This window comes from Orbicella faveolata, unplaced genomic scaffold (assembly GCF_042242905.1).
Source record: "Orbicella faveolata isolate gen_17 unplaced genomic scaffold, um_ofav_v1 contig_5, whole genome shotgun sequence".
In the NCBI taxonomy this organism is placed as follows: domain Eukaryota; kingdom Metazoa; phylum Cnidaria; class Anthozoa; order Scleractinia; family Merulinidae; genus Orbicella; species Orbicella faveolata.
This window is the reverse complement of record NW_028301580.1, coordinates 1,353,686-1,370,784: the sequence shown is the minus strand read 5'-3', so window position 1 is coordinate 1,370,784 and position 17,099 is coordinate 1,353,686. Positions and strand designations below refer to the sequence as shown.

The 17,099-nt window shown below is 29.2% G+C and overlaps 1 protein-coding gene across 1 annotated transcript; it reads left to right on the top strand.

Annotated features, from left to right (window-relative positions):
* Positions 1–1,495: 1,495 nt before the first annotated feature.
* LOC149095687 (uncharacterized) lies at positions 1,496–5,423 on the top strand. The gene is made up of 4 exons (XM_089281854.1): positions 1,496–1,542; positions 1,963–2,154; positions 2,506–2,560; positions 5,252–5,423. The coding sequence occupies exons 1-4, from the start codon at positions 1,496–1,498 to the stop codon at positions 5,396–5,398; spliced, it is 441 nt and encodes a 146-aa protein (XP_089137980.1). The 3' UTR covers positions 5,399–5,423.
* Positions 5,424–17,099: the final 11,676 nt, after the last annotated feature.

The following is a 17,099-nucleotide window of genomic DNA, read 5'->3' as shown; positions in this document are numbered from 1 at the left end:
AGAAACTGTCAGACAGTATACAGCAAATGTCAAGGCTGTGGTCCAAAAAAATTATAAGGAGCCCAAAGGTTCGTAACCATGAAATCCTGGTTACGCACAGTTAAGCTTATATAAAACTAGTAAGTTTTTCCACTCGCCCAAAGGCAAAAGTTAGTTACCTGTGGCACTTGGACTCTTCTAGAGTACAGCCCTGAGAGTCAGTGTTAAATTTGGAGATGACTCACAAAATTCTGTTGACGAAGTACAGAAAGAACCGATTGCCCCACATTTGATAAGGTTTAGCAAAAGACAAATTTCCATTGTGAAAAAGTTTCTTTTTATTCCCTTTTTTTCTTTCTTTTGTACTATACACTGTAGATCATATGTCTGGATTGGACTCTGTTGCTCTACACCACAGATTTAAGTCCAGGCAGGTGCAGCTGTACAGTCATACATGTGTGTTTGTCACTTATAAATAAACTACAGTAAGAGCAAGGTGTGTTATGTACATGCACCAATGGCAGAACTATATACAATGTACATGAACACCCCCCTCCCCACCCTGCTATTTACCTTTACCTTGCGTTAGAGCTGCCCTCTTCAACAGAAAAAAATGAGAGTGTCCGTGTGTACAGGTAACTGTTGATTGTCCTGTTCAAGGCCGCATAATTTTTTCTGGAATGTATGGAAAATGACATGATTGGTTCATCAATCAGTTGCGGTTTAAAGTATAATACTTGTAAATTTGTTGTCATGAACTACATTGGTTGCGTTGACAAATATCTGGAGAGTTGACCATAGAGACCACAAGTGAAAATTGTTACACATCGTAGGTGAGATTCAAATTAAGAATTTTGAAGTTTAAAAGCCAGATTAACAGGGGTATAATGGTGACAAAATTTTTCCACAAGTGGTCTGTTTTTTTATGTGAACTCGCAAAGGTCATTGTCTGTCCCATAGATAGAATGCATGCGGAGAGCAAACTTCCTTTGTTGTCTCAGCATCATAATTTGTCACATCTGATGTTGTGACAATGAAATGGTTTAATGAATGGATAATTTATACAAGAAACACAATTATCAGCAACACATGAATGTCTCATTCTCTCTGAGTTGTCTCTTCGCTTTCAGGGATGGCCGATCAGTTAGCTCAGTGGTAGAGCGCCAGACTAGCATGCGGGAGGTCGCGGGTTCAAACCCCAGCCAGACCAATACTTGGGGTCTTAAAATAATTGAGGAGAAAGTGCTGCCTTTGTAATGACATCTGCAAATGGTTAGACTTTCTAGTCTTCTGGGATAGACACAATAAACTGTTGGCCCCGTCTCACAGCTCTTCATACATGTAATTAATTCTGTGGGACGTAAAATAACCCACACACTAATCAAAAAGAGTAGGGGACATAGTTCCCGGTGTGGTGGTCTGTCTCTTATCTGATGATGGCTAAATGCTCGCAGATATTAGCTGCATAAGATACTCTGAAATCCAAGGGTAAACGAAGTAAAGTAATGTAATATAAATGGCGGCTGTCATGAAGGGCAGGGCTGTCATTAAGGGCAGTAACCCGTAACATCTCTTATGGCTGAGTGTACTTAATTTTTCCTTGACATTACGGGTGAAATTGTCTGTTGTTGATAGAATTCACCCACAAAGTAACAAATTTGCTACGGGTGTAGAGAACAAAGAAATCTGAAATTTTGAGATTTAGTAAAGAGTTTACTTTGCATATACTGTACATTGTATATGAACCAAACTAACAAATTCTGCCTTTATCTCTCCCCTTCTACTTCTCCTTGAAGAATTCCTGAGATTTTCAACTTAGTATCCGAAGAACTCCTTATAAATTTCCATTTTGGTTACTGAAGAATTCTCCTGATCCTCGACAGCTGGGTATATCTTATTATTATTATTATAATTATAATCATTATAATTATTATTCTAATTATTCTACTTATAATTGTAATTATTATCTTATTATTATGCAAGATCCCATCCTAGTGGAACCACCACCTCTTCTGTTGATAACAGTTTTACATTTTTTTTTTCTTTCAACAGCACAACTGTGTTTCTCTACTGTTCAGAAACGACAGAAAATTTGTTGATGTGCAACTCATCATACAGTCATCTCAAAAATTATATTGTTAGTACTATAATATTGGTTCTTGTGATGATAATATAGTTGGTCTGTTTTTGTCATGAAGTTTTGAGTTTGCTTTAAGTCTAAGGGAAACAAAAGACAGTAGAAACTGATAAAGTGAATCTTTTGAATTCTGAATTTCTGAATTCTTTTACTACTTACTATAATAATTATACAATGTAAGTTGTAGTGTTACTGACAGACTGCCGACAGGGAAACCTCACAGAATACCGGGAAATTACAGCTGTACTTGTGATGAGCAGCATGTAGTTAGCACATTACCACACAGCAAAAATCGAAGTACAAAACAGACTTCAAATGACACCTAACCTTGTACCGTATAGTGTCAATAAAAAAATAATTTTATATTTTCTCTCATAATTTTAGCGCAGTATACCATTGGAGCAGCAAACCATAGTTCCACTCATTGATGACAAGACAGATAAGGTAGAGCAAGAGTTTTGCTGAGTTCCATGCCCATGCGTTTTAATTTCAGACTTAAACTTATTATGAAATAGAAGAAAAGTCCATGTTTCTGTAGAGTTGTAAAACCATGAGTGGCAGTTTGTGAGAACTTAGAAATGCTATGGGAACACAACTACAGGCAAGTTCTTCTGCACCATATTTTGAGTTCTCTACCTAAGCTTTGATGAGTGTTTCAACTTGATTGTTTTTTTCTTTTCAATTTTTCTCAAGATGTAATTATCTTAGTTTGCTTAGTCACCATCATTTATGTCAACAGCTTGTGCTAGTTCTTTGCTTCTGTTAAGTGAAATTAAGGCAGAAATTCTGCACCTTTTAGCATGCACTTTACAGCGTGTTTTCTAAGTTTCCCCTACCTTGTACTTTACTGTAGTTGATAATATTCCTTTTCTCTGTGACCTTTCACTTTGATAATTTTTTTGAGTGATTCATTGCTGTGTAATTTCCACAGCAAAGTTCTGTTTGTGTAACACTGTTGCCCGCTGGACACTGTGTTGGATCTGTCATGTGAGTATGTATTGTACTGTGCATATTACGAACAATAAGAAATAGCATAGAGTGCAGTTGAGAGGAACATGAGGGAGCGATGACAACTGCAGTGTCACAAAAAATGGCATAATACTGCACAAATTCAGCAAATTATGTCCTATATAACTCAAAATTGTGCTTGTAGGCAGGTGAACATGGACTAAATGATGGAAAAGCTCTTCATACAGGAACGCGTTCTACGCAGGCTAAATTGCCCACTTTAAAGAATTCGTTTCCATGTTGCGTTATAAATTGTTCATTTGAGCAGACCCTATAGTACATTTTGGATGCCCACTTAATTCAAATACTGGCTAAAAGCCTGGTCATAATAATCAGCCCGTCTAGCTGGTGTTTTAAATGGTATCGCGGCAAAAACCAGGTGCCCTTGTCAATGTCCTCTGTGTGCTTTGCATCCGTGCATTGCATTGGCTGCCTATGGTCAACTATGTTACTGTAGGTCTAGTGCAATAATAATTATTATTATATGGCTTTGGCTTGTGGTCGATATAACGCGCGTTCTGATTGGCTAAGAACGAGATCTGAAAGGTCATTATGCAGCCGTAATGCCCACGGGCCGATTACGGATTATGCAAATTAGGAAGAGCCCGGCTCTGAAAATTGAAGCGCATTGAAACGATGAAAGCCGATTAAAAACAATAAGAGAAAGTAAATTTAATCCGAGTTGTTAAAAGTTTAAAGATTTTTCCTTAACAAAATTTATATGGAAGTCGTTTTTGACTTACCAGCCGGAACCTTGGCGGGCAGTGGTGAAAAACAATCGAAGTTTACCGAGTCTGGTAAAGCTAAAATCGCTAAGTGAAAAACACCCTCGGCAGATCTGTCATGCATCCTGAGCAGAACACCACTAAGAAACTTATAAGTTATCAACTTAGTCACAACAATTACTGAAATATTGAACTCCGCAACAGTTCTTATCAAATAGATTCCCTCGCTTTAACACAAGCAAGTGTAAATCAGCTTCCAGGATCATCAAATATAAACAATCGGGCGGTTTCTGTCGATAGCACTGTTTCTGATAACTGCAGGTAGTTTTAGACGTTCACAAGGCTTGAAAAGTTCATCCATAAATCCCAGAATGAAGAAGGCGTAGATATGTTGTCCAAAGCGAATGCGGAGATCGAGTTATTCTGAGCAGTACATTCTGAAGCGTTAGTATTTTCTTTCACCGAAAGACCGTTGGTTTGGACTATTTTGAAGCACTTTCTGTCTTTTCTATATGCGTTGACGTTTCGCCACAAAAGTCGGAAAAACTCCCCCATCAAGTTGTGGCACCACGGTACCAAAATACCTTTTTGAGGCTGTGACAAGCATTTTTCCCGTAAAGAAATGTGTGTTTTTCACAGAATACGTAAAGGTCACTGACTGTGTAGTTTTGCCCTGGGTTGGAGACGATGAATGAATCGGTAAACGCGCGCATCGCCGGATGTAAATTGACGACTTCCGCTCGAATATTTTTTCCTTTTCTTTATTAAATTCATGAGCCATATAATAAACAACTTAATAACCTCGACCGTTCGGTCGTTACAGGAAAATCTCAAACCTCGGCCTACCGTATTGACCTCACTATCGCTCGGTCAATACGGCAAGGCCTTAGTTTGAGATTTTCCCGTAACGACCTCACTCTCGGTTATTAAGTAATTAATAACTACTTAATAACCGAGCGCGCGTTATATCGGCCACAAGCCAAAGCCATATAATAATATCAAATAATGTTTGCCATTACTACATCTCTTACTAGGTTCTTTTTTGAAGTCTTTGTGTGAATCCATTCATATGAAAATGTGTTCCGTCTAGAGAGGTTCATTTTCAAGTAAATCAAACTCATTTTCATATGAAAGGTTTTGCACGAGGACTTGTTTGACTTGTCATATGCTAAATTAAAGGACGCAGTATACAGTTTCCTCTTTGTGCTCAAATTTCTGAACTTCATTGTAAATCAGAGTAACCCAGCAATGAAGTTAAACATTTGTGTTCTCAGTTCTGTTTCATGACAGCTGAATTGATCAAGAGAGACATTTTAATGATAAAAAACAAAGCACTTACTCTTCTTCCCATTAAAATGCATGATCTTTGCTAATAACAGTTTGTTTTCTGCTGTTTTCATAGTCCAAACGAAGCTGCAATTCCGACCTTCCATGTGGTTCTTTAGTTCATCCTTCTGTTGAAACAAAGGTCCTGCGAATTAAGCCCACAACCATGTGGGTTGCACGTGACAAAAAACCAATGCCTGCAGATTTTAAAAGGTCAGACTAGTCTTTAAAGTCAGTAAGAACTTTAAGTGTGGTTCTATGCCCCACTGGGGGCCATAAGGAATTATGATGATGATGTGATGCTGATGATAATTCTGATGATGCTGATGATGCTGCTGCTGATGATTCTGATGATGGTGATGGTGATGGTGATAATGATGGTGATGGTGATGGTGATGGTGCTGATAATGGCGATGGTGATCGTGATGGTGATCGTGATGGTGATGGTGATGGTGATGGTGATAATGATGTTAATGATGATAATGATGCTAATGATGGTAATGATGATAATGCTAACAATGCTAATAATGATAATAATGATAAAATGATAATGATGATAATGATGATAATGATGATAATGATGATAATGATGATAATGATGATAATGATAATAATGGTAATAATGGTAATAATGATAATAATGATAATAATGATAATGATGATAATGATGATAATGATGACAATGATCATAATGATCATAATGATGATAATGACGATAATGATGGTAATGAGGATAATAATCATAATGATGATAATGACGATAATGAGGATAATGACGATAATGACGGTATTGAAGATAATGACGATAATGACGATAATGACGATAATGACGGTAATGACGATAATGACGGTAATGACGATAATGACGATAATGACGATAATGACGGTAATGACCATAATGACCATAATGACCATAATGACGATAATGACGATAATGACGATAATGACGATAATGACGATAATGACGATAATGACGATAATGACGATACTGATCATACTGATGATAATGATGATAATGACGATAATGATGATAAGGATCATAATGATGATAAGGATCATAATGCTGATAATGCTGATAATGCTGATAATGCTGATAATGCTGATAATGCTGATAATGCTGATAATGCTGATAATGCTGATAATGCTGATAATGCTGATAATGCTGATAATGCTGATAATGCTGATAATGCTGATAATGCTGATAATGCTGATAATGCTGATAATGCTGATAATGCTGATAATGCTGATAATGCTGATAATGCTGATAATGCTGATAATGCTGATAATGCTGATAATGCTGATAATGCTGATAATGCTGATAATGCTGATAATGCTGATAATGCTGATAATGCTGATAATGCTGATAATGCTGATAATGCTGATAATGCTGATAATGCTGATAATGCTGATAATGCTGATAATGCTGATAATGCTGATAATGCTGATAATGCTGATAATGCTGATAATGCTGATAATGCTGATAATGCTGATAATGCTGATAATGCTGATAATGCTGATAATGCTGATAATGCTGATAATGCTGATAATGCTGATAATGCTGATAATGCTGATAATGCTGATAATGCTCATAATGATAATAATGATACTAATGATGGTAATGATGATAATGATGATAATGATGATAATGATGATAATGATGATAATGATGATAATGATGATAATGATGATAATGAAAATAATGATGATAATGATGATAATGAAAATAATGATAATAATGGTAGTAACAATAATGATGATGATAATGATAATAATAATGATAATGATAATAATGATGATAATGATGATAATGATGGTACTGATGTTATTGATGATAATGAAGATAATGATGATAATGATGATAATGAAAATAATGATGATAGTGATGATAATGAAAATAATGATAATAATGGTAGTAACAATGATGATGGTGATAATGATGATAATGATGATAATGATGATAATGAAGATAATGATGATAATGATGATAATGAAAGGAATGATGATAATGATGTTAATGATGATAATGATGATAATGATGATTATGATGATAATGAAGATAATGAAGATAATGATAATAATGAAGATAATGATAGTAATGAAGATAATGATGATAATGATGATATTGAAATAATGATGACAATGAAATAATGATGATAATGATTGTAACAATGATGATGATGATAACGATGATAATGATGATAATGATGATAATGAAGATAATGATGACAATGAAGATAATGATGACAATGAAGATAATCATGATAATAATGATAATGATGAGAATGATGAGAATGATGAGAATGATGAGAATGATGAGAATGATGAGAATGATGAGAATGATGAGAATGATGAGAATGATGAGAATGATGAGAATGATGAGAATGATGAGAATGATGAGAATGATGAGAATGATGAGAATGATGAGAATGATGAGAATGACGAGAATGACGAGAATGATGAGAATGACGAGAATGACGAGAATGACGAGAATGATGAGAATGATGAGAATGATGAGAATGATGATAATGATGATAATGAAAATAATGATGATAATGATGATAATGAAAATAATGGTAGTAACAGTGATGATGATGATAATGATGATGATAATGATAATAATAATGATAATGATAATAATGATGATAATGATGATAATGATGATAATGATGGTACTGATGATAATGATGATAATGAAGATAATGATGATAATGATGATAATGAAAATAATGATAATAATGGTAGTAACAATGATGATGATGATAATGATGATAATGATGATAATGAAGATAATGAAGATAATGATGATAATGATGATAATGAAAGGAATGATGATAATGATGATAATGAAGATAATGATGATAATAATGAGAATGATGAGAATAATGAGAATGATGAGAATGATGAGAATGATGAGAATGATGAGAATGATGAGAATGATGAGAATGATGAGAATGATGAGAATGATGAGAATGATGAGAATGATGAGAATGATGAGAATGATGAGAATGATGAGAATGATGAGAATGATGAGAATGACGAGAATGACGAGAATGATGAGAATGACGAGAATGATGAGAATGACGAGAATGACGAGAATGACGAGAATGATGAGAATGATGAGAATGATGAGAATGATGAGAATGATGATAATGAAAATAATGATGATAATGATGATAATGAAAATAATGGTAGTAACAGTGATGATGATGATAATGATGATGATAATGATAATAATAATGATAATGATAATAATGATGATAATGATGATAATGATGATAATGATGATAATGATGGTACTGATGATAATGATGATAATGAAGATAATGATGATAATGATGATAATGAAAATAATGATAATAATGGTAGTAACAATGATGATGATGATAATGATGATAATGATGATAATGATGATAATGAAGATAATGAAGATAATGATGATAATGATGATAATGAAAGGAATGATGATAATGATGATAATGATGATAATGATGATAATGATGATAATGATGATAATGAAGATAATGATGACAATGAAGATAATGATGACAATGAAGATAATGATGATAATAATGAGAATGATGAGAATGATGAGAATGATGAGAATGATGAGAATGATGAGAATGATGAGAATGATGAGAATGATGAGAATGATGAGAATGATGAGAATGATGAGAATGATGAGAATGATGAGAATGATGAGAATGATGAGAATGATGATGATAAGGATAATAATGATAATAATGATGATAATGATGATAATGATGATAATGATGTTAATGATAATAATGATGATAATGATGGTAATGGTGATAATGATCATAATGATCATAATGATGATAATGATAATAATGATGATAATGATAATAATAATGATAATGATAATAATGATGATAATGATGATAATGTTGGTAGTGATGATAATGATGATAATGAGGATAATGATGGGAATGATGATAATGATGATAATGAAGATAATGAAGATAATGATGAAAATGATGATAATGAAAATAATGATAATAATGATAGTAACAATGATGATGATAATGATGATAATGATGATAATGATGATAATGAAGATAATGATGATAATGATGATAAAGAAAATAATGATGATAATGATGATAATGATAATAATGATGATAATGATGATAATGATGATAATGATAATAATGATAGTAACACTGATGATAATGATAATTTTGATAGTAACAATGATGATGATGATAATGATGATAATAATGATAATAAAGATAATGAAAATAATGATAATAATGAAGATAACGATAGTAAGGAAGATAATGATGATAATGATGATAATGAAATAATGATGATAATGATGATAATGATGATAATGATGATAATGATGATAATGAAGATAATGATGATAATGAAGATAATGATGATAATGATGATAATGATGATAATGAAGATAATGATGATAATGATGATCATGATGATAATGAAGATAATGATGATAATGATGATAATGATAGTAACAATGATAATGATGATAATGATGATAGTGATGATAATGATGATAATGATGATAATGATGATAATAATGATAATGATGATAATAATGATAATGATGATAATGATGATAATGATAATAATGATAATAATGATAGTAATGGTAATAATGATAATAATGATGATAATAATGATAATGATGATGGTGATGATAATGATGATAATGAAAATAATGATGATAATGATGATAATGAAAATAATGATAATAATGGTAGTAACAATGATGATGATGATAATGATAATAATAATGATAATGATAATAATGATGATAATGATGATAATGATGGTACTGATGTTATTGATGATAATGAAGATAATGATGATAATGATGATAATGAAAATAATGATGATAGTGATGATAATGAAAATAATGATAATAATGGTAGTAACAATGATGATGGTGATAATGATGATAATGATGATAATGATGATAATGAAGATAATGATGATAATGATGATAATGAAAGGAATGATGATAATGATGATAATGATGATAATGATGATAATGATGATAATGATGATAACGAAGATAATGATGACAATGAAGATAATGATGACAATGAAGATAATGATGATAATAATGAGAATGATGAGAATGATGAGAATGATGAGAATGATGAGAATGATGAGAATGATGAGAATGATGAGAATGATGAGAATGATGAGAATGATGAGAATGACGAGAATGACGAGAATGATGAGAATGACGAGAATGACGAGAATGACGAGAATGATGAGAATGATGAGAATGATGACAATGATGACAATGATGATAATGAAAATAATGATGATAATGATGATAATGAAAATAATGGTAGTAACAGTGATGATGATGATAATGATGATGATAATGATAATAATAATGATAATGATAATAATGATGATAATGATGATAATGATGATAATGATGGTACTGATGATAATGATGATAATGAAGATAATGATGATAATGATGATAATGAAAATAATGATAATAATGGTAGTAACAATGATGATGATGATAATGATGATAATGATGATAATGAAGATAATGAAGATAATGATGATAATGATGATAATGAAAGGAATGATGATAATGATGATAATGAAGATAATGATGATAATAATGAGAATGATGAGAATGATGAGAATGATGAGAATGATGAGAATGATGAGAATGATGAGAATGATGAGAATGATGAGAATGATGAGAATGATGAGAATGATGAGAATGATGAGAATGATGAGAATGATGAGAATGATGAGAATGACGAGAATGATGAGAATGACGAGAATGATGAGAATGACGAGAATGACGAGAATGACGAGAATGATAATAATGATGATAATGATGATAATGATGATAATGATGGTACTGATGATAATGATGATAATGAAGATAATGATGATAATGATGATAATGAAAATAATGATAATAATGGTAGTAACAATGATGATGATGATAATGATGATAATGAAGATAATGAAGATAATGATGATAATGATGATAATGAAAGGAATGATGATAATGATGATAATGATGATAATGATGATAATGATGATAATGATGATAATGAAGATAATGATGACAATGAAGATAATGATGACAATGAAGATAATGATGATAATAATGAGAATGATGAGAATGATGAGAATGATGAGAATGATGAGAATGATGAGAATGATGAGAATGATGAGAATGATGAGAATGATGAGAATGATGAGAATGATGAGAATGATGAGAATGATGAGAATGATGAGAATGATGATGATAAGGATAATAATGATAATAATGATGATAATGATGATAATGATGATAATGATGTTAATGATAATAATGATGATAATGATGGTAATGGTGATAATGATCATAATGATCATAATGATGATAATGATAATAATGATGATAATGATAATAATAATGATAATGATAATAATGATGATAATGATGATAATGTTGGTAGTGATGATAATGATGATAATGAGGATAATGATGGGAATGATGATAATGATGATAATGAAGATAATGAAGATAATGATGATAATGATGATAATGATGATAATGAAGATAATGATGATAATGATGATAAAGAAAATAATGATGATAATGATGATAATGATAATAATGATGATAATGATGATAATGATGATAATGATAATAATGATAGTAACAATGATGATAATGATAATTTTGATAGTAACAATGATGATGATGATAATGATGATAATAATGATAATAAAGATAATGAAAATAATGATAATAATGAAGATAACGATAGTAAGGAAGATAATGATGATAATGATGATAATGAAATAATGATGATAATGATGATAATGATGATAATGATGATAATGATGATAATGAAGATAATGATGATAATGAAGATAATGATGATAATGATGATAATGATGATAATGAAGATAATGATGATAATGATGATCATGATGATAATGAAGATAATGATGATAATGATGATAATGATAGTAACAATGATAATGATGATAATGATGATAGTGATGATAATGATGATAATGATGATAATGATGATAATAATGATAATGATGATAATGATGATAATGATGATAATGATGATAATGATAATAATGATAATAATGATAGTAATGGTAATAATGATAATAATGATGATAATAATGATAATGATGATGGTGATGATAATGATGATAATGAAAATAATGATGATAATGATGATAATGAAAATAATGATAATAATGGTAGTAACAATGATGATGATGATAATGATAATAATAATGATAATGATAATAATGATGATAATGATGATAATGATGGTACTGATGTTATTGATGATAATGAAGATAATGATGATAATGATGATAATGAAAATAATGATGATAGTGATGATAATGAAAATAATGATAATAATGGTAGTAACAATGATGATGGTGATAATGATGATAATGATGATAATGATGATAATGAAGATAATGATGATAATGATGATAATGAAAGGAATGATGATAATGATGTTAATGATGATAATGATGATAATGATGATTATGATGATAATGAAGATAATGAAGATAATGATAATAATGAAGATAATGATAGTAATGAAGATAATGATGATAATGATGATATTGAAATAATGATGACAATGAAATAATGATGATAATGATTGTAACAATGATGATGATGATAACGATGATAATGATGATAATGATGATAATGAAGATAATGATGACAATGAAGATAATGATGACAATGAAGATAATCATGAGAATAATGATAATGATGAGAATGATGAGAATGATGAGAATGATGAGAATGATGAGAATGATGAGAATGATGAGAATGATGAGAATGATGAGAATGATGAGAATGATGAGAATGATGAGAATGATGAGAATGACGAGAATGATGAGAATGACGAGAATGACGAGAATGACGAGATTGACGAGAATGACGAGAATGATGAGAATGATGAGAATGATGAGAATGATGATAATGATGATAATGAAAATAATGATGATAATGATGATAATGAAAATAATGGTAGTAACAGTGATGATGATGATAATGATGATGATAATGATAATAATAATGATAATGATAATAATGATGATAATGATGATAATGATGATAATGATGATAATGATGGTACTGATGATAATGATGATAATGAAGATAATGATGATAATGATGATAATGAAAATAATGATAATAATGGTAGTAACAATGATGATGATGATAATGATGATAATGATGATAATGATGATAATGAAGATAATGAAGATAATGATGATAATGATGATAATGAAAGGAATGATGATAATGATGATAATGATGATAATGATGATAATGATGATAATGATGATAATGAAGATAATGATAATAATGAAGATAATGATAATAATGAAGATAATGATGATAATGATGATATTGAAATAATGATGATAATGAAATAATGATGATAATGATTGTAACAATGATGATGATGATAACGATGATAATGATGATAATGATGATAATGAAGATAATGATGACAATGAAGATAATGATGACAATGAAGATAATGATGATAATAATGAGAATGATGAGAATGATGAGAATGATGAGAATGATGAGAATGATGAGAATGATGAGAATGATGAGAATGATGAGAATGATGAGAATGATGAGAATGATGAGAATGATGAGAATGATGAGAATGATGAGAATGATGATGATAAGGATAATAATGATAATAATGATGATAATGATGATAATGATGATAATGATGTTAATGATAATAATGATGATAATGATGGTAATGGTGATAATGATCATAATGATCATAATGATGATAATGATAATAATGATGATAATGATAATAATAATGATAATGATAATAATGATGATAATGATGATAATGTTGGTAGTGATGATAATGATGATAATGAGGATAATGATGGGAATGATGATAATGATGATAATGAAGATAATGAAGATAATGATGAAAATGATGATAATGAAAATAATGATAATAATGATAGTAACAATGATGATGATAATGATGATAATGATGATAATGATGATAATGAAGATAATGATGATAATGATGATAAAGAAAATAATGATGATAATGATGATAATGATAATAATGATGATAATGATGATAATGATGATAATGATAATAATGATAGTAACAATGATGATAATGATAATTTTGATAGTAACAATGATGATGATGATAATGATGATAATAATGATAATAAAGATAATGAAAATAATGATAATAATGAAGATAACGATAGTAAGGAAGATAATGATGATAATGATGATAATGAAATAATGATGATAATGATGATAATGATGATAATGATGATAATGATGATAATGAAGATAATGATGATAATGAAGATAATGATGAAAATGATGATAATGATGATAATGAAGATAATGATGATAATGATGATCATGATGATAATGAAGATAATGATGATAATGATGATCATGATGATAATGAAGATAATGATGATAATGATGATAATGATAGTAACAATGATAATGATGATAATGATGATAGTGATGATAATGATGATAATGATGATAATGATGATAATAATGATAATGATGATAATGATGATAATGATGATAATGATGATAATGATAATAATGATAATAATGATAGTAATGGTAATAATGATAATAATGATGATAATAATGATAATGATGATGGTGATGATAATGATGATAATGAAAATAATGATGATAATGATAGTAACAATGATAATGATGATAATGATGATAGTGATGATAGTGATGATAGTGATGATAATGATGATAATGATGATAATGATGATAATGATGATGGTGATGATAGTGATGATAGTGATGATAATGATGATAATGATGATAATGAAAATAATGATGATAATGATGATAATGAAAATAATGGTAGTAACAGTGATGATGATGATAATGATGTTGATAATGATAATAATAATGATAATGATAATAATGATGATAATGATGATAATGATGATAATGATGGTACTGATGATAATGATGATAATGAAGATAATGATGATAATGATGATAATGAAAATAATGATAATAATGGTAGTAACAATGATGATGATGATAATGATGATAATGATGATAATGATGATAATGAAGATAATGAAGATAATGATGATAATGATGATAATGAAAGGAATGATGATAATGATGATAATGATGATAATGATGATAATGATGATAATGATGATAATGAAGATAATGAAGATAATGATAATAATGAAGATAATGATAATAATGAAGATAATGATGATAATGATGATATTGAAATAATGATGATAATGAAATAATGATGATAATGATTGTAACAATGATGATGATGATAACGATGATAATGATGATAATGATGATAATGAAGATAATGATGACAATGAAGATAATGATGACAATGAAGATAATGATGATAATAATGAGAATGATGAGAATGATGAGAATGATGAGAATGATGAGAATGATGAGAATGATGAGAATGATGAGAATGATGAGAATGATGAGAATGATGAGAATGATGAGAATGATGAGAATGATGAGAATGATGAGAATGATGAGAATGATGATGATAAGGATAATAATGATAATAATGATGATAATGATGATAATGATAATAATGATGATAATGATGGTAATGGTGATAATGATCATAATGATCATAATGATGATAATGATAATAATGATGATAATGATAATAATAATGATAATGATAATAATGATGATAATGATGATAATGTTGGTAGTGATGATAATGATGATAATGAGGATAATGATGGGAATGATGATAATGATGATAATGAAGATAATGAAGATAATGATGAAAATGATGATAATGAAAATAATGATAATAATGATAGTAACAATGATGATGATAATGATGATAATGATGATAATGACGATAATGAAGATAATGATGATAATGATGATAAAGAAAATAATGATGATAATGATGATAATGATAATAATGATGATAATGATGATAATGATGATAATGATAATAATGATAGTAACAATGATGATAATGATAATTTTGATAGTAACAATGATGATGATGATAATGATGATAATAATGATAATAAAGATAATGAAAATAATGATAATAATGAAGATAACGATAGTAAGGAAGATAATGATGATAATGATGATAATGAAATAATGATGATAATGATGATAATGATGATAATGATGATAATGATGATAATGAAGATAATGATGATAATGAAGATAATGATGATAATGATGATAATGATGATAATGAAGATAATGATGATAATGATGATCATGATGATAATGAAGATAATGATGATAATGATGATAATGATAGTAACAATGATAATGATGATAATGATGATAGTGATGATAATGATGATAATGATGATAATGATGATAATAATGATAATGATGATAATGATGATAATGATGATAATGATGATAATGATAATAATGATAATAATGATAGTAATGGTAATAATGATAATAATGATGATAATAATGATAATGATGATGGTGATGATAATGATGATAATGAAAATAATGATGATAATGATGATAATGAAAATAATGATAATAATGGTAGTAACAATGATGATGATGATAATGATAATAATAATGATAATGATAATAATGATGATAATGATGATAATGATGGTACTGATGTTATTGATGATAATGAAGATAATGATGATAATGATGATAATGAAAATAATGATGATAGTGATGATAACGAAAATAATGATAATAATGGTAGTAACAATGATGATGGTGATAATGATGATAATGATTATAATGATGATAATGAAGATAATGATGATAATGATGATAATGAAAGGAATGATGATAATGATGTTAATGATGATAATGATGATAATGATGATTATGATGATAA

Bases quoted from the DNA above. Each gene is read 5' to 3' on its own strand.
- LOC149095687 (XM_089281854.1), top strand. From the start codon at position 1,496: ATGGCGGCTGTCATGAAGGGCAGGGCTGTCATTAAGGGCAGTAACCC. The intron at 2,155-2,505 runs GTTGGTCTGTTT...ATTTTAGCGCAG, and splicing joins GTTCTTGTGATGATAATATA to TATACCATTGGAGCAGCAAA. The intron at 2,561-5,251 runs GTAGAGCAAGAG...CTGTTTTCATAG, and splicing joins TTGATGACAAGACAGATAAG to TCCAAACGAAGCTGCAATTC.